At 38.7% G+C, this 26,082-nt stretch overlaps 1 protein-coding gene across 1 annotated transcript in view; it reads right to left on the bottom strand.

The window, feature by feature from the left end:
• Positions 1–9,415: 9,415 nt before the first annotated feature.
• Positions 9,416–26,082, bottom strand: part of CCNY (cyclin Y) — a 49,600-nt gene continuing 32,933 nt past the window's right edge. Inside the window, exons 7-9 of the mRNA XM_010282332.1 lie at positions 20,439–20,605; positions 15,657–15,819; positions 9,416–9,602 (exon numbers count right to left, since the gene is read on the bottom strand). Of these exons, the coding sequence (XP_010280634.1) occupies positions 9,486–9,602; positions 15,657–15,819; positions 20,439–20,605 (447 nt within the window). The 3' untranslated portion in view covers positions 9,416–9,485. The remainder of the gene's footprint in view (positions 9,603–15,656; positions 15,820–20,438; positions 20,606–26,082) is intronic.

The raw sequence follows: 26,082 nt of genomic DNA, 5'->3' as shown, positions 1-26,082 counted from the left end.
TAGCCAACCAAGTTTTGCCTCAGCAGAACCTTTCAGTTCACCTGGGTAAAGGGATTTTGCCCACTCGAAATTATCAAATAGTTTCCACTGAAAATTCTTTTAGTACCGGTAATAGAAAATGAAATTTCATTACTATGGCAAAGCGTGCAAAGACACAACAGAACTATCATCAGCTCAATCTTTCTGCCTCTTCTCCATTATGACAGATACTTTGCCTTTTTAAACTAACCTACAAAATTGCTACCAACTACTGTGTTCCTGATGCATTTAAAAATCGTATTAGTTCTTTTAACTGGCCACAGATATTTATGGGTATATTCCATCGTGAACTGCATTGTGCCTCCTAACTCCTGGTACTCGTTCAGTTTCTCTTTTTTAGTTTCTTTTTAATTTTTTTTTTTTTTTTACTGTTTTCTTTTTTTGCTGCCTTTATTTCCCTTAATGGAAAAAAAAATATTTAGGGCATCAGAAAAGTCTTAGGAAACATCTCAAAGAACAGTTGTTTAAGTACTTTCATCCACTCAGTTTGTCTATGATGTTTTAATTTCTGGGAAGACAATCTTACAAATTACCAAATATCTGCATTCCTGAATATAACTGTGTTCTCTTATGTATATGACAAAGGAAGTTACGTCATGTTTATGTACATCTAAACGATTAATCTTTCTTTCAATGATCAAATTAATTTATCTGCAAAAATACAGACCTTTGGAAGGTTATAACATCTTCTATTTGAAGATCAGCACGTGTTTAAACTGCATTCCCCCACAGTAAATACTGCTTTTTCTCCACACTGAATATAGTCAGGAGGACTTAAAGTTTTTCACTTACTGTTTAACATTATGGTTACTTACATACTGACTAATGCTCCATTCAGTGGTTTGTGGCAGAATCCCCCAGACACCTATTTCTGATCCCCAAGGATTCCCGTCCCAGGTTGCGATGCTCAGTAGGCAATGGGAACCTTCACTTCAATTAATGTGCCCCTCTCACTCCTCCCACCTTCAGCAATTATTTAACTCATCCCCCAGGTTTAGAGCTTTCAACCCCTCTAACACTGATAAAGCAACCACGAGTATCCAACAGCGCCCGACGTGAGCTCAGCGCGTCAGTTCAGCTCTCCCTTTGCTCTTGGGGCAGGTGGCCGCTACGCAACTTTCTTTGATTTAATGCACAAAACCCACTACATACACCGTTGAAGTATGTGCAGATGAGTAAGCCAAAGAAAACCCACGGGCTAACAACCCCGCTCTGCTCTGAAACGCAAAAGAAAGATTTCATAATCCCTGATGTAACCTCCACATTCAGTGTTACCAACGACCCAAGAGCAGCACTGCTGCTCATGCAAACGTCAGGCTGCATCAACTGGAGCAGGGAGGAGACCAGATTTGGTCTTCTCGGAAATGCCAGGAGCACGGGGCCACCGCGGGAAGCTCGACCTCCTCGGCCTGGGTGCTGGAGCTCAGCCCGTGGTCACCTTCCGCTGCCCCAGGAGATCCTCTGCCCCCGCTTCCCCCATCTCCATTCCACGCTGCGTTTCGGCCCGACTTCCCTGGGAGCGCGCCTCAAGTCTTACAAGGGATTGATGTGGTTGGGTTTTTTGTCAAATCCTGAGCAGTTCGGCACTCGGGAGAATACAATACATTCAGCAGTAGAAACGGAAACCGTTTTTAAGGACGCTTTACGAAGAAAAGCTGAGGGAGACGGACAGATACTGGAATCTGCTGAAGAAATCGAAGTCCCAGTTTTCTTCTCTTCCCTCTCCCCCCAGTCCTCCGAAGCTTTCGGTTTATACTGTAATTTGCAAAAAGTTCATCGTTCATGTTACAATAGGAAGGGGACAGTGCCAAAACCTGCGATCTTGTATCACTGGATTTACCTATTCTTAGCAAGATGAAGAATCCAGACAAATGCATTCCTCAGGGGGGCAAACAACAGGTTCAAGTGACATTTAAAATAATTGCTTTTTCTATTAGCAACTGCCATAGAAATTCCTTATCTAATGCAATTAATACCAAAAAGAAATGCTTGCACGCACACTCACATACTGAAATTCATCTCAAGTATGAAATTTTATTAAAAAAATCTGAAATGGGAAAATTAGATGCTGATTTGCAATCTATGTATTTCAGAGAAAATTCACAACTCATTTCTTGCCCTGGTTTCTTTTTCTAAAAGAAAATTCTTTTAGCAAAGTTGAAAGGAAGATGTTACAGCTGGGATCAGATATCTAAGCACACAGCTCTAGTTAATGTGTGGTTTACTAGCTGCATGCTTTAAGGAGCAGAATAACTTTGTGCTGCCACGTGCCAGCAAACCAGAGTAGAACAAAAAAAGCTTTTCTGATGTACCGTAATGACAGGCCACCACAGAAAAACAGTGATTTCATGGTCTAGATTTCTCACAGGTCAGAAACACGGACGATGTTGGCACTGAGATGCAGAAGTAGATTTGTTATTAAATGGGCAAGCAGAAGAATCAGGCCAGTCCTTTGTTCACTGAAGCTCGGTGTCAGGTTGACATGACTGTAATTTCTCCAGATGAAGGCAATACTGCCACTTTATACTTTGTTCTAGTTACTTCTATCCAGCAGAAGAAACCATTGATCCAAGGCATTAAATCCAAGTAGATCTGGAAGATCACTTTACCTGACAATATTAAAAATTATTCAAGATATACCCAACTAGGATGTAAGAATCAGTCCTCTGTTTTCTTAGAAGACGGATTTAGAATCGGTGCCCTACGAGGCACCATTGAAGTACACGCTCAGACTATGGACTCATTCCTACGGTAAAATATAAGAGGCATACTTGCTGGCCGTAAATGAAATATCTAATGTTACACATGCTGGTGGTGATTTGGAAATGTACGCCATTTTCACTTTTATGCAAAGTGACTACATAAAGAACTTGGAAAATAATTTTTCATCTCTGTTCACAACTCTGCTACTGCTAATGCAAGAAATAGCCTGCGCATGGCCCAGGGCAACCCCAAGCAAAAATACAGACTTTTTAGCAGGGTCTCTTGTGGTAGGACAAGGGGTAATGGTTTTAAACTAAAAGAAGGTGGAGTTAGACTAGGTCTAAGGAAGAAATTTTTCGTAGTGAGGGTAGTGAAACCCTGGCACAACTTGCCCAGAGGTGGTAGATGCCCCATCCCTGGAAACACTCCAAGTCAGGCTGGACCGGGCTCTGAGCAACCTGCTCTAGTTGCAGGTGTCCCTGCTCACTGCAGGGGAGTTGGACTAGGTGACTTTAAAAGTTCCTTCTAACCCAAACTCTTCTATGATTCTATGAATTACTGTCATTACAACAAGGGACTTGGGTGGGTGGTTGGGGTTTTTGATTTGGGTGTTTTGGTTTTTTTTTTTTGCGGGTGTCTGTCTGTAATTCTTCTTACCCTCCCACCCTGTGATGTCAAAAGTGTCATTGACACATACTAGGAGGTGTCACAAGCAGGAGACTCTCTTTACACCTCTCTTTACACAATGTTCATACTCATGAAGCCTCACAGCACCACCAAATTACCCCCAGCACCTTTTGTTCTTAACAGGAGCTGTTCTACTTTTTTTGTGTGAAGTCTACCTCCAAATATTGATGATATTCCAGTACTTCATAAAGGGAGCTAAGTTTTTGCACACACAGGATGATCTTCTACTTTAAGGCCACAAAAGGAACAGGTTCTAATTATACAAGTAAGGTGACCACCAATACTTCTCAAACACTGCTAGATAGTGTATCAACACCATGATAGTCCTGCAATGCTAATGCATGATATCCAAGATTATTTGGTGTATGTCTTTTATGTGTTGCTTCTGTCCCGCTTTGCTCAGTACAATCTGGTCTTCCTCCTCCCCGGATTTATGGCAATACAACCTGCATATCCTGTCCAGTTGAAGGGAGACAATTATCCCGTTGAAGTCCTTGCCCAAGAAATTCAACAACATCACGCTACTTAAAGTATCATTAATGCCTTTTGGTATTGACACAAATAAATTTGCCTGGTTTATTTTAAAACTCTGCACACCTAATTCTGTCTCATAACCCTTTTAACACATCAATCCCATCTTCTTGGCCTCTCCTTTTTCCACAGGAGAGTGCTTAGTTTTCCTGAAACACATGAAAGAGAAGCATGTGGTCACAGGATGATCTGTATTGCTTAAATATAAGGCAGCAAGGGTATCACAGCTGCCAGTTCCCAAGATACTGTTTCCATGGAGAATAATTTGTACTAATGTCTAAAATAAGGAGGCATGAAAACCCAGAGGCAGTGAAGCAAGAAAACAAAGATAAGAGGAGAATTAGCTCTAGGCTTAAGTGCGCTGCAGAACCTCTTACGTGAAGGAAGTGTCTAGCGCCTGGTTTAGTAAAGCACTTGTCACGTGAGTAAGTCTTCATTTGCCTTTTGAGTATGTGCTTCATCACCAGTGAGTTCAACGAGGGCAGCAGCACTAGTTCCAAAGATTTTCTAGCTTCAAAGTTTTATTGTATTAGTTACCACAGAACCCTAGCTAAGTGTCAGAGCTGCAAGGAAAAAAAAAAAGTATGAACCTAAATTATGTAAGTACATTGAGTAAGCCAGAAATTGTACAGGTTCACCATTTTTTACATTTTGTTGTTACTCGCTGCTCTCAATCTGTAGAGACCATTGACATCTTCACAAAAGATACTGTCCAGTGCCTTGAGTGAGCTTTACAAACCTACAGAGATTCTGGACAACTCGTATGGGAAATGCAGGCATACTGTTGTCACCTATCACCACACCAAACAGCTTGCTTAGTGTACCATCACCAAAGAGTATCTCCAGGTAATAGCAGTTGAAAGTCTCTGCCCATAATGCTGAAACACATTACACATGGTGTAAAGGGAATGAAAAAAAACACTCTTTTTTTCCCCCACATCAAATTGCACCAGACCAACCATTCTAGGAGGTACACAAGAAGTAGTCTATTTGTACTGCTCTGTCACCTGCCTTTCTTCAATCAAGGATCCTGTTGCTTCTTTCTTTAATGAGAGCCTGATGACCAAGCCCAGACAACAGAAGTAACAGAAGTAAACTCAAGCGTGGCTTTCTTGGCTAATGCATTCATTCATTTTCAAGCTGTGGTTCTGGGATTCACAAGTCACTTTTTGCAGATTCTCAGAAGAGGACCCAAAAAAGCAGGTTCATACACACCATGAAACAATCATTTTCAGCATCATTATCTATGTGTGCTATCACTTCAGGTTTCCTTAGCTTTTCTTCTAAATCTTGTTTCCTTTTTTCAAGCATTTTCTCCTAACAGCGGTCGCTACATATCTTCTATCATTACCTTTGGTCTACGCAGCTCAAACTCTCATCAGTTCTGTGGTTTCCTCAAGATGTAGTTCAGTTGAAGAGAATAAACAGGAACAGCAGAAAGATGCTTACTGTATACTAACATTTCTTTCCATATACATCTAGGTCACATTCACGCAGGTATGTTTGTGTTTATGTTTCAGTTGTTTCCTCAGAACTTGTTAGGGACACTAAGTGGGCATTCCACTGCGGAGGTAGGCAGATGCTTTCAACAACTGTCAACTCAAGTAAAAAAATAAAAATATCTGATTACAGAAATGTGTTCGAAGCAGAAATGAGGAAAGTGCTAAAAGCTAGGCTGAGTGAATCCTGTACGAAGACCACATAGGAGCAGAGAGCAGTATGTGTCTGCAGTTGATGTGCAACACTTCAGTTAGTAGTTTAAACATGTCATTGGAAAATGCAGTGTTGGTTACCGACAAGGGATGACTGTAAATAATTTGTCGCTTCAGCTGTTAAGGCTTTGGTTTTTTTCTGGTTCTGCTCTTTCAATTCCTCTATCCACTCCCACATACTTCTATTTTTATATATAGCCAACACTACCAGATGTCACTTTGTCGTCTACCACCAATACAGCATCACACTTTTCTGATTAGGTTTTTGCTACTTCTAATCTTTAGGTTGTATCTAAGGTTTCTGGCATCAGGAAAACTAGGAAGTAAAGAAAGAAGTGTTAAAAAACAAAGTCTCAACTAAGACTCCATAAATGTAAACAGTTCTTACATCATGTTTTTCGTTTATATGATAAACTAAGCTAAATAAGCTAAGGGAAATGAAGCCATATATGTGATCTCTCTCTCCCCCTCTCTCAAAAAAGAGAGAAATAAAAGTTACAATTATTGAAAAGGTTACTGTTACCCTGCTACAGGACAGGATTTTGTGTGCTTTTAGCAATAGAAAATGTGTATTATTTGAAAGACTGATAGGGTTTGTGGAAGGTGGAAAAGGTGATTTGACTTTTTTCTTCTTTTTGCACTTTAAGACATGAATCCAGTGTTCTCAGTCCCAAAGAACAGTGCCTGTCAGAATGATATGTATCATATGTGTATGTTTAAATATAAAAAAATAAATATAAACAAGTCTGCAGATGGAAAGAGGAATTAGGGAAACATCTCTGGGCTGCAGAGGGATGCATGAATAAAAACTATTACAAGATGTCTTTTTCAAATATTCATCCAATTATCAATGCATAAATAACCAAATGAATGGCCCACTGGCTCAACATATGAAAATAATTCATTAAGACAATGATGCTTGAAGGGATAGGTTTATTACATCTCCTACACCTTTTTGTTTCTGAGCCGGTGACCAAAGCAATAATGAAAACCTTAATCCAGAAAACATTTACAAATTTAGTTTCAGGTTCTGAAATGAAAACCACAATGTATTTGTGCTGTTAATCTAAACGCTATTTGGTTCTTCTCCCTTCTCACACCCCAGGTGATTCTGTAACCTTGCAATGGCATTTTCCATACAGTGATGCTTAAAAAACTACACTAAACACAACATAATCCTAAATAATAATTAATTTTTAATTACATGGTATAGAATACCTTGCAAACAAAAGACACTCATTCAGATTTACTGACAGGTACTGTATTTTTTGGCAATGCTGGAACAAACCAAAAGAAAAAGCAAAGAATTATTATATAACCATGAGTGAAAGAAATGTCCATCTAAATGTAGAGGATTCATATGGCAAAACTTAAACTAAAGAAAAAATCCACACTTACAGCAGGTTTTTTTTTAATTCTTAGTGCAAGAAACATAACCAAGTTAATCACAGAGTCAGTACTAATTAAGAATATGGAAAATTCTCCTATACAGAGGTAGAGTCCAGTGCACAAGGCTAAAACGATATTCAATAGTCTAAACAAGACTGAGCCAGGTTTTACGGAATCCACTTTTTAAAGTATCAGACTGTATGTACATACATACAATAAATAGACTATACAATCTTTAAAGTAGTTTAATAAAATTCACAAAAATTATAGTAGATGCATTGAGATCTTTACATAATCCAAAGTTCATATCTCTATCACCCAGAAATGGATAAAACCAATATTCCTGATATCAAGTTAAATGGAAAATAGTTTAGCAAAGTGTTGACAAATCAAAATATTTTACATATTTTAAAGCCTAAATTTATACTTATAAAGGATGAATTTCAAATGCTCTGAAAATGTTCCTTTTGATACTATCTGTAAAGAGGTTTCAAATGCTGTAATATGCATTTGTATTGTTATAAACACTTTCCTTACATTCCGTGTTCAAGGGAAAAATAGACTTGGGATACTCACAGTTCTGATGCATTGGCACAACAAGAAGTGATGAGGACTGGATTATTTCAAAGGCCCAAGGGACATCAGGAGAATTTCTGGACAAAACCTTCATGTCTCAAACTACACAAATCACATCAGAAAGGTAACAGAAAACTGGTTGGTATTACTACTTCAATCCTGTCCGTGCCCCTCTGCCCGGAGGCATCCGATTAGCATTGCACTGCAAGTCAAGTGTGCATCTCTGGGCCCCTACGTTTGCTACAAGCCCATAGGGCTTAATAAAACAAATATGGAATCTTTATGGTTTACCACAGTAGTGCATAACTCAGGGACGTCTGTTGCCTTTTATTTCAGTGATAGTCACAAAGAAAGGCTTTCAGGGAACTGAGAGTTTTCAGCTATATCTTTCTAAATTGTGCAAAAAAACCCCCCAAAACAAAAACAGGAAAAAAAATCACACTGGGACATTATAAAGCAAATATGCTTATACTGACAAGTTATTTTATATAAAAGGTTCTTACAGTTTCCAAGGGGGCAACAGCCACAGTAAGAGGGAACTAGTAACAACCACAACAGAAGAGCTTAATAATCAGAGTTGAAAATCACGTTCACAGTTCAGTTACTTTTAACTTCTATAAGCACCTATGCTGAAAATCACGAGGGTTTGTATTTTAGCTTCAAAATCGAATCTACTTGTGACAAATACCTTGTTAAGATTTCCATTCTGCTCTTCTACAGGCCTTCTCACTGGAACAATTTTTTAAATTATTTTTTATTTTATACAAACAGACTCACTTTGATTTAAAGTAAACATATAAAAATTGAGAATATTGCTTGCAACAATGGACCTGGAGGTGAAGGAATGAACTAGTCAGGCCATACCCAAAAAAAAAAAAAAAAAAATATCTCCCTCAAAATGAATTCTGCTAAACGTCTAATGCTATGAAAATCTGCAAAAAGGATCACAAGATCTGTTGCAATTTTCAGAGATTTGGCCCAAGTCTTATCACCATCATCTGAATACTTTATATTAAGGAAAAATAAATGATTCCAAGAACTCAGGAAGGCACACGCACCAAAGTATACTATAAATAAAACACATCATGAAATTACGAAGGTCTTCTGATCCCTGTACACACTTTTGGTTCAGCACTATGGTCAAGTTCTCTCTTTTGAAATACAATAAAAGGCATACAAGAAATATAACATATGCATAATAATTATGAAGAATAATGCTAATAAGACAGCTTACAGAGAAAAGTGCAGTGAAAAAACCCAACACTATTTATTCAGGGGCTTGTGCTACTCTAAATACAGACTTCATATTTGCTGCTGTGCATTGGGAAGAATTTATCCTGGGAAGCAGCAATGAGGAATGCAAAAAACAAATGAACAACAAAAGATATTAAGAGAAATCTTTAGGATGGAACTCTCCCAGCTTCATTCCTCTAGTGCAGAGTCATCTGACTACATGGTTTGTTTTCATGCTGCCATTTCTCTTCATGAATATAGCATATTAGAAAATGGCACAGTTCTTAAATCTTTTTCTGCCTCTACTTCATTTTTTTACTTCTTCTTCCAAGCACCTGATTTGCTGTCTCCTCATAAAAAGGGTAAAGCTGTTATCGAACGTGAGAAAAAAATTGTTGCCCATCTTCTCTCCCAAACACTGATTTCTCCATTTCTCCTTCCACTAGGTATCTTACTCGTGTGCTACACAACGGGGAGGCACTGTAAAGGCAGCTTGACAGATTTAAAAATAAAAAAATCAAGTGTCTTTTTTCTTTATCCCCCCGCCCCCAGCCCACCCCCCAAAAAATGGATGGATGAAACAGTACGTCCGTAGGAATATTCCAGTCTCCTCTGTTAGGAGATAATAGCAGGGGACCATCTAACCACAGTCAGATTGTCAGCACTGACTGACCGTTTCTTTGCGGCTTTCCTGAAGTCCTTATATTTATCTTCACACAAGCGGGAAATGGCCTGTAAGACAAAAGAATGAAAAAACCTCAATTGCACTGACCACAGCTGTACAGGTAAAATAAACCAAACACAGACTTCTACATATATGTAGAATTACAAAAAGTCACTTAGTTAAGCAAAACACACGAAGAGCGTCTCCCAGATCCTCTTTCTCATTTCATTAATCTTAAAAGAAACAAAGACACTGACACTGCACTGCCCACCACAGCTGCTATTGAAGGACGCGGTGAGCATATTCGAAGCCTTTTCTTTACAGGTTAACCATCACAAACCTCCTCCAGGCAGCTGCCAACGCTTACCCACTGCTATAAGGTAACTCTTATATAGCACTTCATTGGTGAAAAACTGTGGAAAATTTAATAAAACAATTACAGAAATTGTAAATCTATTTGGAGAATTTATAAAGAGGACGGCTCTTACTTTTTTTATTTCCTAAAAAGTCTTGCAGTAATTGTATTTTTCTCTACTGATAAATGGTCTTGGCAGAACACTCACCCTGCTTTGCTTACAAAGCTGGTGTTTACTTGCCTTTCGGAAGGAGACGGTGATTTCTATGTGGACAGACTGTCTTACATGGTGCCAGTGGGACACAACTCATATTCAGAATAATTTGATTTGTATTAAAAATACATAGAAATGTTACAAACCTTTGAAAGGGAGACACAAACATTATTCAAATGTCGACTCCTATTATGCTAAACTAGAGTTAACGTTTCATGTTTCTTCTACTGTTTTTGGCCAAGTTTAAAACAAATATTTCTTATGGACTTCATATGCACAAATACACTGTGCCCTAAAATAGCATGTCCATTAGAGTTCATTTGGTTGGGACAGGCTATGGCTGGCATCAGTCGGGATGTTAACTCTGGCAATCAAATATGCAAAACTGCAGAGAAAGCTTACCGCAAGGAGTACTCAACGCCAAATTAAAAAATAAGATGAGCTAAAACAGTATTTTATTTACTCAGAAATGCTTAAGTGGTGTCTTAAGATAGGATGTTTAATAAGAAGTACTATACAAGCAAAACCAGTACAAGTTTTGATTATAAAACAAGGCAATATAAATAAGCAGCCTGACTCCACTGATCATCATTTTCTTTCTTGATCTTTCTATAGCACAGCAAGTTGTAGCAGTGAGGAGTCCTTTAATTTTAATAGTCCTGCAAAGACCAAAGGCAGGGATGACAGACGCACACAACTCATACATCCAAGAGCAAGTTAACCTAATGCTTTGGTCAAGTAATCCACAAAACATGGTTAAATTAAAAAAAAAACAAAAACAAAACAACACAAAACCTACCACCACCACCACCAAGAAACCAGTCACTACTTTTTAGTTAGAAACTGAATTTCCTTTTGTTAAGACCATTCTTGAACAGAGTTTTCCTTGCCAGTGCACATGAAGAGAACAATAGAATAAAATAATGCAAACATTCCCATTGCTTATTTGCTTAACTCACTTAAAACTGCTTAATAACATTTTACTTAATTTAACCAGGAACTCAACGGACTAAGAAAGTTTATGCAATTCAGTTGGATTTAAAATCCAACAGATGAAAAGCATTTAATCATGAAATAATGTGCCAATGCATGGCTTGGCAAATAGGTGTACTGAGGTGGAGCTCAGCTTCTTTCAGCTGCTGTATCAGGCTATTACCTTCGGCATCTAACAGCCAGAAGGTAATCAAGTCAAAATTGCCTGTTTCATGAAAAAAATTTCTGTTCTGGTACTTCAGTCAGATAAAATGAAATTTTGCTTGGAAGTGGCACTTAGTATTTGGCATCTCTAGTCTCTGCTGATTCATCATATAGATAAGAAACACACTGACTGCTGTTTAAAGCAATCCTGTAGCTAAAGATGACTCTTCATTTGCAAATAATTTACAAAATTGGCATTTGGCAAGTTAGTAGTCAACTTCAGCGTAACATATGGGGCAACAAAAGCTGAAAATTGTAAATATTTATTATTGTCCTTCAGTTAAAATAAATCCAAATAGCTTATAAACACTTTTCTGTCATCTGATATTTCTGTTGCTTTTATTGCTAGAAAAAGAAACCAATTTTTGACAGTTGCAAGGGACTATTTTGCATATGAAATCAAAACATTCTTAAAAATAGCAACACTATTCAATCATGTGAAATTTTGTTGGACTTGACTGTAATATCTGTAATCAGCTAGAAAAATGCATACATATATATTCTTCCATTACATATATGCATACAGAACTAGAAGTCAGTTCTTCTGCTGAATTATATGACTTTGTCCCTGGTGAAGGGGTGGGTAAGGAGAAAGAAGAGGGGAGAACGGCAGAAGTAGCAGCATAAATTTTGGCTGCATGCACATGTTTGTGCAGGGCAGCAAAGCAGCGGGGCAGGCTACGGCTTCACTGCTGGGACTGCACAAAGGCACGCAACTGCGAGTGCTGCAACACCCCAAAAATGGACAAACCAGAGAGCACTTAGCAGGGACAGACAACACTAGGTCTGGAAGAGTTATATATAATGAAAATGTAATAGAAAAAAAAAATCACTAGAACAACTAGAAGTTGTGATGATGGGGGTTCTCCTTAATTTATGGAGTATGAAAAGGATAGCAATCGTGTTACTCCTGACAAAAGAGCAGGGGGGTTTTGCTCTCCCTTTGCTTCTTGGCTAAGAGGCTTCTGAACATACAAAATACACAGGATTGCAATCATTCACCATGACAGTGAGAAGCTGGAGGGATACAAAAACCCTTTTCTACTTGTAACTTACATCTTTTTCTCCTCTTTTTTGTCTGTTTGATCTATGGGACTGTACCTCTTCAGGGTCAAGAAAACACAGCATGCAGTTCAAAGGGTTTGAACCATGTGCTCAAGAACTGTTCCAACGATAAAAAGCTGAGACAACATAGTCAGTTAAATTGGGAGCGCGCTAAAAAATGCTCTTACAAAATCTAGCCTTGAAATGAGCACAGTGCTAAAATCACAAGCAGAAATAGGGTAGATGTGTTTTGTGGACTTAGCCAAAGAGCAGAATCTGACTCATATTTAGCTCAGTGCACAGGAGAATAACCAGGTGCAAGAGTAGGAAATTACAAAATAGTGCATTAAGGTGGGATATCCAACAACCCTTTTGGCAGAAAAATCTCTCACATTAGAAAATAGTTTCTCAGGAGAAGAAAAGGAAGCCTTGACATTTGACATAATTAAAAGGAAGCAGAAAACACACTGTAACATATGCTGGTTGGAACAAACAGCATTGGCAAGTGGACAGACTGGATGATCTAATGAAAGGTTATTTGCCATTTTTAACTTGCACAATTCCATACAATGGGAAAGAAAAAAAAAGAGGGGTCATTGAAAATGGTTTCTGGCTACTAGGTGGACTGGTGTAGCAAATTCAGGACACTTATACACCACAGGCTGATGAAAAGTAACAAAAAATCACTTTCATTTAGTAATTTAAAAGACAAAGATGCTTCTTAAGTGTCAACTGTGGGAATAGTAAATAAGGAAAAACATCCACTGCAGATGCTCCAGAAAGCGATGTAATTTTTAACAAGTACTATAACCCCTTACAACACCTCAAAAATGGACCTTGTCCAGCATTTCCATTTGATGAGGAACAGTATTTACTAGCCTTGTCCTTGGTCGTCTTGAGGGTTTTTTTCATCACAGGTATGTCAACCTAATGATATCTGCAAAAATAGCAACGCAGATTCTGCCATGCCAGATCTAACACTCCTGCTTTAGATACATAAAATAGCTTGAAAATGAAAAAGTAGCAAAAATGTGTTATAGTATAACCACTTCTCTATGCAAGACCTTTTATGATCCCAAATGTCAGTACATAAGTTTTTTTAAATCTTGGGACTGAGCAAGGTCCTTTCAGTTTACCAGACAAGGCAAATCCTTCCACTGCATAGATATATTCGCTATGAGTCTGTTGTCTTTCATCACAGACTGCAGCTTTTCTCTCAGTATCAAAAATATCACAGCCTGTGTGGCACTACATCTACTCCACTTGACAATCCAGGCAATTAAAAACAGAAAACTCTGGGTTGAACAGCACATGAGAGACCTAGAGAAGTGCTGTAAATGCATTTTGATAACTCTTGGCAAGCTAAATGCTTAACTGTGCTCAAGAAACTAGGTTATAAATTACACTGTCAAGTAGTTTCAAGGGCACACTAATGACAACCAAGTATTGCCAGGGAACAAGGCTGTTCCCATCATGTTCCCTTCCTTCTGGCCACAGACCAGAGGCCAGGAGCTGGTAGACCAAGTTGGTTTCACAGCAGATACTCTTCCTCTTCCCTGAAGACATCCTCTTTGGCTAGCAGGGTTACTCTACAGCCAACTTCTGCCAGTAGCACAAAGCATCTCCAGCATGGGAAAAAATACAGCTTTATTTTAAAAATATTCCATTGTTTCTTTTTAAATGTGCCTTCTCTTTAGTGAGTACAGAGGAACCATTAGTCTAAGGGTAGGTTTAGACTAGATGTAAGGAAGAAATTTTTTACAATGAGGGTGGTGAAACCCTGGCACAGGTTGCCCAGAGAGCTGGTAGCTGCCCCATCCCTGGAAATATTCCGGGTCAGGTTGGACGGGGCTCTGAACAACCTGATCTAGTTGCAGATGTCCCTGCTCACTGCAGGGGGGTTGGACTAGATGGCCTTTAAAGGTCTCTTCCAACCCAAACTATTCTATGATTCTATTCTCTTGGGTATTTACAGTAATTTCTATTTTGTTTTCTTCTAAGGTTTTAGGAGCTGTTGCCATTACCTCCATTTGTAACCTGCTGTTATACATTGTGTGCGATACAGACTTACAGTGTTGGGAAACATTGTGTACTAAATTATTATCAATAAGTAATTCACTGAATTTTGATATACGTAATGGCACTTATATTCAAGACCCACATTTAATATCTCAGTAAACTAGCTCTTTTCATTTAAGATTACAATCCCAATGAATTTTCTTTTTTTTAATTCTCTTCAACAGAAACAAAATCTGATGCAAATCTACATCACAGAATTAAGTTACATTCTTACTAGAGTTATCTGTGAAATTTAGAAAGAATGAGAAATGCAACTTCAGTGAAATGTGCTTTGATTCCTTCTCCACCATTTTCTGTTCCCATTACAGTCACAAACGAGTCAATTAACCTTCCCATGCACCACTTCCACCCCCCAAAACATGTATAGTACTGCCTGCCTGTCTTAACAGGAGCACTAGGAATTTCAGAACAGGCAACGCTCACTCTAACCCACAGGCAAACAACGTCCAGTGCAAAGCTGTTCTATAATTAAGATATGCAGTGTTAAAAGCAGTTAGCATCTAATGACAAATTTCAAGATTGGTAACAAAATACGTACACACTCATGCAATAATGCCCTTATTTGAAAAACTGCATACCGGACAGCTCAAGAAAAATAGATTCCAGTCTTGCGAAGTGCCACAATTGGCTGATGATTTTAAATTCCTGCAGTGTCTGTGGGAATTCATAGTGCCCTGCATGCGACATAGAGCTTTCTGCACATGGTATATTCAGGTCTCATAAACATTCATGATTCATTCACTGAAGATGTGTGCTCATTTCTGTTTGCCCCTTATTGAGAAAAACACTACGGGAGATAACAGACTTGGATCCATGTGAAGTGGAGCAGTAGCAGATAACAAGCACATGGAATAGTTATTTTCAGCAATACTTGTTAATATTCTGTCCTTCAGGTGGATAATCAGTTAAGGAACTGAACAAACACAGAAAACCAGGCTGTGAACCGAGTCATTTTAAAATATGTGGGTACTTTCACAAGGCCAGTTCAGACAACTGGAACTGAAAAAGAAATGGAAAGCAAGACAAGGTATGAAGTAAACGGGGCCAAAAAACTGTCTCCATGTCCATGAATACCCAAAGCACAAACAAAACAGTTACGGAAATTGTGGTGTGTCATATTCCAACATCTGATGGGAGTATTTGGGAAGAGATGGGAGAAGGGAGAAACAACGTGAATATTCTAAATCCCCACACATATTCAACTCCGAGCAATCTAAAAAGAAAGTGTCTTACCTCAAGTTTATATGCCCTGTCCCTGCTGAGGGGCTCCAAAGGAAAACTCAGGTTATTTGCTTCTGCCAGGGAACGCAAATCAAAATAATACTTGGCATAAACACTGGAGGGAACATTAATATTGAACTGCAACAGCTCAAGAAACTGGCGTTCCAGCTCATTCCTGTAGAAAGAAGATAAATGTGAAAACATATTTCAGACTGTGCATTCTGAATGTAATTAACTTTAAATTGCAAATGGTATAAACCAAGTTCATTTCTTATTCCTGTCAGATGCAATTATACTAGCCTGAGGTTTGACCTAGTCTACCGAGTTCTATCGGCATATGTACGCCAATGAGGAATATGAAAGATGCTGCACCTTGCAGCTGCTGCTGTGACACCAATTAAATCCAGACACAAACTTTTGCTAGGGAAAGGGCATCTTTACCAGTTTAGTTAATACAATCTGGGAAAGAAAAGCTAGTAGGAAAAAAAACCAATAATCTTGTAGTTTCTGCTGTACCTCCACTAGGTGGATCTGCACACACAGCTATGCAAACACAAAATGCAGACATGCCCTAAATTTGTCAAACAACTCTCATAAATGCTGCAAATTACTCTAATGCCTAAATTACTGGAGAACTTATTTACTCTCTTCAGTCTTTCCTAATCAATCATTTAAAACTAGTCATGGGAAACCTGAATTTTCCAGCGTACTGTCTTAACTTTATGAACAGAATGAAGCAATTTTTCCCTAGCACGTGCAACCAAAATTCACAGTCGTGATCATTTGTTTCTCAGTACCTAAAACAAATGTGTTTATCAAAATACCTGACAGGAACAGAGGTCCTCTTTGAGCTCCCACACCGTAAAAACTTTGGTATAGCAATACACTAGTACCTACACCAGTACATTAAAAGGTATGTTAAGAAATAAGCAAATCAACAAAATTAAGGACTGGAAATTTTCATAAACTGCATGGTAACTAGACATCCTACATAATACTTATGCAGGGACATAGGATTTATTCAGAACAGTGTTTTCAAGATTTGAGAAATATAAAAAATGGGTGCTAAAAGCTGTATATGTTTGTTAAAGAGTATAGGGACTGCACCGCTGCGTTACCAGCAGGTATTGACTGACTGATACTGCATTTAAGTTACATTTTGACTGCACTGTAAATGTGCAAGGAATGTGCAGGCAGTTGGCAATAGAAGAGGAAGGATCTGAGGATAAAAAGAAAAAGTACTGGCACAGCAGTTTTTCAACACTGAATGATTTTTCTTCTCACTCTTTACTTTGACATCACTTTTACATCATAATCATTGTCCTTTCTTACCTTCTCTCTCTCTGCCAAAATTGTATGTTTACATAATGATAAATATTAATTAACAGTAAAAGACTATCTAAAAGCTGGATATGGACTCTCTGGCATGAATTTACACTGTTGAAGACTCTAGCTTTTAAAAAAATCCAAATTAAAAAAATTACATTTTAAGACATCTATCAATAAATACAGAAGATTATCTTTAAATGTCCTTTTATACTGCCAAGATTTTACTTTCTGCAAGCTCAGGCTAAATTAATGCTATGTTAAGGCTATGTTGATGGATAATATAAAGCCCATTTTAATGGAGAAAGATATTGGGTGTACCTTTTTTGAAGAGCACCCCCAAATCTTTAAGAACAACACGTAGCCTCAGATTCTTACTATCCCCCCCGCTCCCAGATTTGAAGGTTAAGTCAGCAGCCTAACTACAGCTGAGAAAAAACAAAAAATCACAGGTATTTCTTATTTGGGACTACTGGAGTTTAACTAACCACTGTACCCTTCTTCCCCCACACATCTACATTAGACTGCTTTAGCATATGCTTTCCAGTGGCCCCTCCTCAAATTCACACAGAAATTCAAGGTAATGCTACATACACGAGTACAGACACACTGCATTTCAGTCGTCCCAAGTCCTCTGTTAGCTTTTAGGCACAGTTCAATGTACTGCTGGTGACTTATAATGTTTTGCAAGATACACTTAATGTTGAATGATTCACAGCAGTTGAAGATTTTGACCTAGAGTTTTTCTGCCTTATTAGTATAGACAATGAAAGCCCCCATCTTGCGTAGGGCTGGGCACTTCAAAATCATAATACTGTCCTGTCACAACTACCTGAAAAATACGAATGAAAAAAAAAAGATCCACCACACTAGGGATAGGAGGAAAAAAAAAAATGGAAAAATTTGCACCAGGAATATAAACATCAGGTCAACAAGCACCAAAATTTTTGCTGGAGGATTCACAAGAAGCCCCAAACACAAAGCCCATGAGCCAGATCACCAAGTACCCTATAGAGAGCACAGGCTCCCCAAAGGCTTCTGGTTTTGCAGTTTGTGAGTACTCTAAAATCTTGAAGAACAGGTTAAGAAGCTGAGGATGTTGAGGACAAGGACTGATCACAGTTTGGCTTAGGGAATGTGAGGTACAGAAAGAGGGCTGATGTTAGCACGGGAGCATGGGTCTGCCATGTGAGTAATGGCGTTATATTGCTCAAGTGCAACTTCTAACAGTAGCACCATCATGCGTGTTCGTTAAAAACAATAAGCTCCTTTTTTCTTTCCTTTCACACCATCACAGTATGCCTCATCACCTGCCTTCAAAAAAAGCCCTGAGAATCTGCAATTTCAAAACTCGTATTTATAACCGTTCCTGATTAATACTGTCACACGGCACAGTCAAGCCTGTCAGTCTGCTTCAAGCTGTTCAGCACCCTGCTGCAGCTCACGTCCCAGCTTCAGAAATACTTTAAAAGCTCCCAGATTTGCCTTGGAGGAGGAGTAAATGAAGGGAGGCCCTTACAGCCACTGAATACCAGAAAGCATGAGAGCAGGATCAAGGAAAAAGTAGCTTAGCAAAATCATTCAGGAAATGCTCAAAATGTTCAAGGAAGCGTTATCAAATTGTTCTGCATGGAATAATATTGCACACAGAAATGTGAAGGGCCTGATTTTAGCTTTTTGCCCCCTTTACTTCCCCTTTTATTTTGGAAATCTCATTCTGTCTGGGTTATGTCAGAAAAGAAGTATCATTAACCATCCTTAAAAGTAGCTTACATATTTTAAAACAGATATTGAAATGGCATTATGTGGTATTTCCCATCTTGATTTTGAAATGTGAGTTTTCCCCAAAACTAACGAAAGTACCTACAGCATACCACAGCAATGCAAGCTTTATGCTTTTCACTTTGACTCAGGAAAAAAAACAACTTTATTACAAATCGCTTGTTAATAGAAGACGTAGAGATAACTTTTCTAATACTTGAGCAATGACAGCTACTCACAATTTAGAAGTCTTACATAGCAGTGCATGAGCACGCTTAATTTAAAGCAATCAGCTGATTCCTAGCATTCAACCTTTCCCTTACAGAGCATTTTTAGACCAGCTATAAATCTGACAAACAGAGAACTACTAAGAAACTAAGTTAGGGCTGCTTTAGCAAAAATGCTTGGCCTTTCACTGCTTTGAGATTGCAAATGGAGATTCAAAAAACATTCTGTCTGTATAAACATTTCTTCTCATCTATTTTTCTCCTTCCCTCTTTCCCAGAGCGCTTATCCACAACGAAGTCTCTTCAGCGGCTGCGAGCCTGACTTCAGTGAGTTAAAGCAGAGGCAAATCTATACACTTCTCATTACGGATACTTAGCTTAAAAGGGCTCCGAAACACACAGATACTGTACTAAACCATCTTCTAAGTAATTCTATTTTATTAGTCCTTACGAAAAAGGGGTGCACCAGCAGACTGAAGCTGTCTGTCACTCTCCGAAGCACACGCCACAGTGGCCTGTCAAGGCCCCGGGCCCCATCCCAGCGCCACTTCCACCCGCAGCCCTCCCGGCACCGCCGCGGCACGCACGCCAGCTCAGGCGAGGCCACCTCGGAAAGCGCGCGTGGCACGTGCCTTGGCCCTGACGTAGAGGCGGCGCAAACCCCAGGCACTTATATATGTAATACCTGCTAACCAACCAACCAAAAGAGGCACTAGAGTATTTAGTGACATGAGTATTCATTTTAGATTTTTAGATTCATTAAGATCTTAATTGCGTTTATTCTTATTACAGTTCTTTTTATTACTGTTGGAATATACTCTTTAATATGACTCGTGAGTATCCAGCCAGATATCACAACCCTCTATGCTGTTACAATATGCAATTCTTAAGAATGCCATCAAACAAAAAAAAAGGAAAAATTGAAATTTCTCTTCGCAAGTTAAAATATTAGGTTTTTAACATCTTGGAAACAAACTCAGCAGGATACAGGGGAGAAAAAAACAACAAAACCCCCCCCCCAAAGCACTAATTTTGAATAATGGCAATAAAGAAGTGGGTGATCATCTAAGGGTCGTTAGGAGTACAACAATGTTTTTCCCTGCTTTACATGTGGGTCTACTGTCAGTATGGAGAAGTAGCACAACAGTAAACTGTTGTGAACAGTTGCTGAAGTGAATACACGCAGGCTCACTGCATGTCGGGTTTTTTGTTAAGTCATACATTTAAATATTCTGCAGGTCTGTTTTCATTACCGTGCATGAACATCCAGTTGTAAAGTAGACTTCAACCAGAAATAAAAATAATTCATGTCTTCTATGTAAGCAACTGTCAAATAGGCCTCATGCCATCTATCAGCATCCACCATGTTTAGATAAAACGCAGATATACAAACTTCGTATGATTTATGAGAGAACTTCCCGACCCCCTTATACACACAGATCTTGGCATTCATTGACAAAGATAAACATACAGAACTCACATGTCTTCGACCGTGATATCTTTCAGGATCTGGCAGTAATCCACGTTCCACACTGCCTGGTCGTCCCAAACTTTGGATGCCAGTAGAATTGCACCCAGTACAATTCGCTTCCAGTTTGCTGGACAAATATCTATCTCTGCATAAGTTAAAAGTCTTTCAAGATATACCTGTGGAAACACATTAAAATCCAGACTTAATCTATTTTGCTATTAAGTAGAAATGAAAAAGAAAACTGTTCTCATAAACTCATTCCAGCAATTTTAAAACAGTAATCTGCTCTCAAGATGATTCTTTCATAAAAACTGTAGCTTTAAAAACATACATTAAGCCAAGCTCAAGACTGGATGCGATAAATTCATATTTTAGTTGGCCTTTGCCTTCTGATCGTATTGCCAGAAACAAAACTGTTACTTTTTCTATCCGTAACTGTTGCTAATATATTCACATGTTGGAATGGATTCAAATGATAGCTTAAATAAATTATTAAAATAACAATGTAAATAAATAAAATGCTAATTACTAACGTGGAAGACAAGGGTATGCTACCACTAGTAACTACTAGCTATCATACAAACAACCATGGCATCACCTCACGCTGGCCCCTCCTGGTGAGCCTGAGCGAAGAGGTTCTGTAGGCACCTATAGCTTGGATGGAGGAACAGTTACCACAGAAACAGCAAGCTGACCAGGGGAAAGGATGTGCTAAGAAGGTAACGCATAACAGCTTCCTCTGGACCTGCAAGCTCTGGAGGTGAGCAACACCTGTTGGACCTAGAGGAACCGATAAACTCAGGACGCCCTAGTCTGGCCCAATCTGACCAAGGCCACCAACACAGGCCAGCATCAGCAAGAGCTCACTTAGCCAAGACCCCATCCACGAGGGTGGTGGCTGCTATTTACAAAGACTGCAGGACACACACTACTACACACATCCGATCAAACAAGGCACCACGAGGGGCTTCCTGAACACCGAGGAAAAAGCTGCTGGGGTGGGTGCAGTACGGCCCTCTGCTTCTGAACACCGAGCTGGCCCGGCCCCCGACCGATGCTCCAGCCAGCGGAGCGTGGGCGAGCACGCGGGACCCACGGAGGCGAGTCAGTCGACGTGTTGTGTGAACAGCTACCCGCTGTCAGCAACAGCAGCTCGATTACACCGCGCAACGGACTGACAGGCGAAGAAAGAAATACTGGTTTCTAAGGAGTTCTACGTTCTAAGAAATACTGGTTGTGGGTGATCTGTGCACCCCCCACTCTACCCCTGCTAGGGAAAGGGAAATTGCAGCTACGAAGAGTTACGTGTGAGATGAACAAACCTGAATGCTTCTGTAATCCGCAACGTTTAAACATCTTATTGACTAGCTGCCAGAAGACACATAATAAATCTTCAGTTTGACTAAGTTAATGCCTATTAGCACCTAATCAAATAATACCTAAAGAATAGCTAAGATACAAAAAATTCAATGTAGGACACATGCTGGTAAGGATTTGAGGGGAAGGGGAAAGGAGGAGCATAGGCAGGAAACCTGAAAACCCTGAGCAGCTCACTTGTGATTTTCTGTAAGGTTTTGCACTCATAGAAGCACACAGAGTTCTTTCTGTGATTTCTGCTTCTTGAAAGGTCTAGCATTAGTACAAAATATTATTGAATTAAGAATAATGATTAATATATTTTATAGCTTGTTTATTTTTATGAGACCACAATAACATCAAGGCAAATTACACCCTACATAGTTGTCTTCATTAATTTTCACAATTATGATACATACAAGTAATTAGAGCTTGGCAACAAAATCAGCAAAAACAGCAGACAGCTGTTGTATAATTTAAAGTTTTACAGAAAAACTTATTTTATGAAAAAAAATATTCAGTATCTGAATACATGTACACAGATATTCAGCCCACAAAATGAACTCTGGCACGCTCTGCAGTATAAACGGCACACTGAGCAAGAAAGTCATGGGAAAAAACACAAAACACACAACATCAAACAACTTTTGTTCAAAGTGGCCACCGCAACGTATAAGTTCTTTGCTTCCTACACTTACTGAAGGAAAATGAAAGTTGAGTTACAGTGTTTGTAATGGTCACTAATACAGTCATATTACAATGAATTCATGTGTAGAAAGTTTTCTCTCCTCAACAGACCGCCTTTCTCAAGGAACAGATTTCTCAGTCCACTGTGAGGTTGTCTCAAACAGGCTTCACTCCACTCTTCTGACAATGACTTAAGGAAAATGAGATGCAGTCATTTCTTAAGTTAGTAAATTCTGTTCTGATTCAGAAGAAAACTTCTGTTATTGCCTTCACTGGCACCAAGGAAGTGAATTTGTTCTGCAGTTTCGTTTCTCACCTGTGGAACCACTTGCTGTGCACAAAAACAGCAGAACTTGAAACTGGAAGTGCTTCAACATGACAGACAGACATATTTACTACAACCAACAATTAACCCTGATATGCTACTCTACAGAAATGCAGGTTTGCATTTACTGAAGAATAACCTATTATTTGTATCTGGTAATAGAACTTACAACACCCTCCTCGCTGCATTGTGATAAAAAGCCATTAGGTGGTTGTTACTTGGGTTGCTATAGAACTCCTACAAGGGTCTACACTGACTGACAGAAACTAGCAGGAGATTTTATGAGATACTCTGATGACAGTACAATATGCATGCAAAATATTATACCTACCTGAAAGGCTGCATGTTTTATAAAAACAGAACAGTGCTTGGGATTCTGAAGTACCAGCATTTTGGTTTAAATTTTAAATACCTAAAGATACTCTTCTACAGGTGCTGAAGGCAATTTTTTTCTGCTCTAAGAAGAAATACATGGCTGCTAAGAAAACTGAAAACATTCCTTTAAGATATGTATTTTAAAATAACTCAATTTAAAACTTTTTTTAAGAGGGAATATGACTGATTTATAGATAATTGCTAAAACCCACAAAACGTTTAGAAAATATTTATCCCAAGTTTTGGGGACATCTGTACCATCAAATAAATACTGGACTAACTTTAAACAAGTAAAAACAACCGATTTATAAAAGGAGTGTACATGCAAAATGGTAGATACACAGAAAACTTATTTGGAAAAGCAGCATCACATTGATACTACCAATGCCAAAATAGTTTCAATGAATTTTTGCAATTATAGAATACTCAAAAAGTCTGAATAGTTACAGCATGTTGGATATTACAGACTGGTCAAATAAAACCAAAAAGTCTCAGTAAAAGACCTTTGCCTTTCTCACTCCCCAAAGGGTTCTCTATTTTTCTTGTATTAATGAGGAATTAACCATAATCTCTTGTTTTAGACACGTTGTTTAACTCAATCTACGTGTTCAGGCGCAAAAAGACAAGCATATTAAATGTTCAAAGGTCTCTGTGAAAACAAAGTTGTACTCAGCTGTAAAGTCAAGATCTTTACAACATGAGACCTCACAGATAAAACTGTTCATTTTTCAGGTTTTTTCCTAAAAAATAAGAAACATGTAGGTAGCAAGATATCATAAAACTAAAGCTGATTTTTTCAAGAGGCCAGATGCCAGACTCCTGAACACACCGTTTCTTCTTTAGCTATGATTTGCCCCTGCCTGCCATACTGACACTGAAGAAAAGCATAACATTATCTTATAATACTGTAAAACAAAACATCACTAATGGTTAAAAAAATTATTTTCCTTTATAAGGAAGGCAAAACACTATTTAAGTACAAAATTCCAAATTATGTGTCAAACCCATTATTAAAAACAGAGTTTGGACTTTTTAGTTAGGGGTATCACTCTGAAAAGATTTTGATGTATAAATTTGGTATTGGGAGTTTTGCCTGCGAAGGCTTTCCAAGTGGTGTATGAGTCCAAAATAAACAGCATAGTTTAAATGCTTTGAGAAACTAAAATTAAGTCCCTAAAAATAAGCAAGTGGTCACTCCAAGGAAAGGGTTCAAGACAGAAACTGAAAGAAAAGCGTATTAAGTGGGTGAGGTGGGAACAGCAGTGGAGACTCAAGAGACTCACCTCTCCTCTAAGTGGTCCAGGAATACTTATAAAACCACAGAAGCACAAAGCTCAGTAAAAAGGTGGCTCACCACAGACTGTCACCAGAGTCTGCATTACCCGATGGCTCTATTTAAAAGGCTGCCTTTTGCTTTCCAGGCAGCCTGTGTAAACAAACCCCTCACACACTACGGTACACAAACTTGTCCAACTTAGCAAGCAAAACTGCTCCTTGAATTACGAAAAAGCAGCATTCCCTGGAATTGTCCCCGGGAAGCAGAATACTTCTTTAAAACAATACACTGTGCAGGGAGCTTCCTAAGCAGAAAGCGTATGGAAGCCATAATATCATGCCACTCTTAAATTAGAAAATGAACTTCATTTGCTTTATATCAGTGCTGAATTTGACCCTTTGCTGTTAATGTAAACCTCTTAAATTTCAACTTCACACACACAGTTTTAGTAGATTTTGAATGAATACTCCACATCTATAGATACACAAGGCAGACAAAAATCAGAAAATAGAATTCTTTCTTATTTGCAGCTCTTGCTTAGAAAGAGACAGAAAAAAAGAAAAAAAAAAGAAAACCAAGTAAGGATTCTGTTGCGGGCTCAAATTCAGCGGCATTCAGAGAAGAAAAAGTAAACTGATAAGAACAGCTAAGAACGGTATCATAAGGAAAGACGTAAAGGATAACAATCCATAACAGATGAACTTAGACCTTGAGCAGATGAACATACACCTAAGTAAAAAGGGAGCATAAACTTGCTACTACCTTCCCACCAACACATACTTGAGAAATCAGCTTTAAAAATTAACTAGGAGCTTGATAAGACTATTCTTATACCACCTTCATTACCATATTTGAGCATCTTCAAGGATATGAATAATTGCTCTTGAGTCCTTGGTAATAACTTGGGCTTAACTCCAGACATACGGTTTGCTGGAGTGAGACTCTGTATCATCTTCTGATAAAACTGAAGATGATAAATACCTCGCCAGGACAAAGGTGCTTAGTGTGGCTTCTGGTTCCTTTCTTGAAAATGCCTTAAAAGAGAGCATTTCATTCTGTTCACTTGCTGTGGCCTTCCCAACTCAGTCTTGGGTTTTAAGTGTATGTGTTCAAGTAAGAGAAAACAGAAGAAAACCAAGACTTCTTGCAGCAAACATCTGTAAAAGTTTGTCAAGGTCCTCAGCTAATGTGGGAATTCGCTGTAATCTAGGACTTGTCTCCCAAAGATATGCCTATGCTCTCACGTTAGTGTGCTTCTTCAACTTTCAATCAAGCCCACTCAGTCACACACAAAGTCTTTGTTCTAGCTCTCTATAGCTCTACTTTGGAGAGAACCAGGTGACTCTCCAGATTGTGAAATTTAGGCAGAAGAAAAGAAAGAAATTTAGGCTGGTACATACTTGAGCTGTTACCCTGCTGATGTAGAACAACCTCATAACAACAGTATACACACAGCCAAGCAAGCTCTCTTATGCAAACGTTGCAAAGTTCATTATTCCTGACAAATGGAGCTCTCCACCACTCCTTTCATCTCGGAGCATTTCAGTATACTGGGCCCAGGCCATGGTAACAGCTCAAGCACCACAATTTTGACTCTGACGGGACATGAGAGTAAAAAGGAGATGCAGAGTCTT

The sequence above is a fragment of the Phaethon lepturus genome, unplaced genomic scaffold, assembly GCF_000687285.1.
Source record: "Phaethon lepturus isolate BGI_N335 unplaced genomic scaffold, ASM68728v1 scaffold11582, whole genome shotgun sequence".
Taxonomy (NCBI): Eukaryota; Metazoa; Chordata; class Aves; order Phaethontiformes; family Phaethontidae; genus Phaethon; species Phaethon lepturus.
This window is presented reverse-complemented; position numbering and strand designations above follow the sequence as displayed.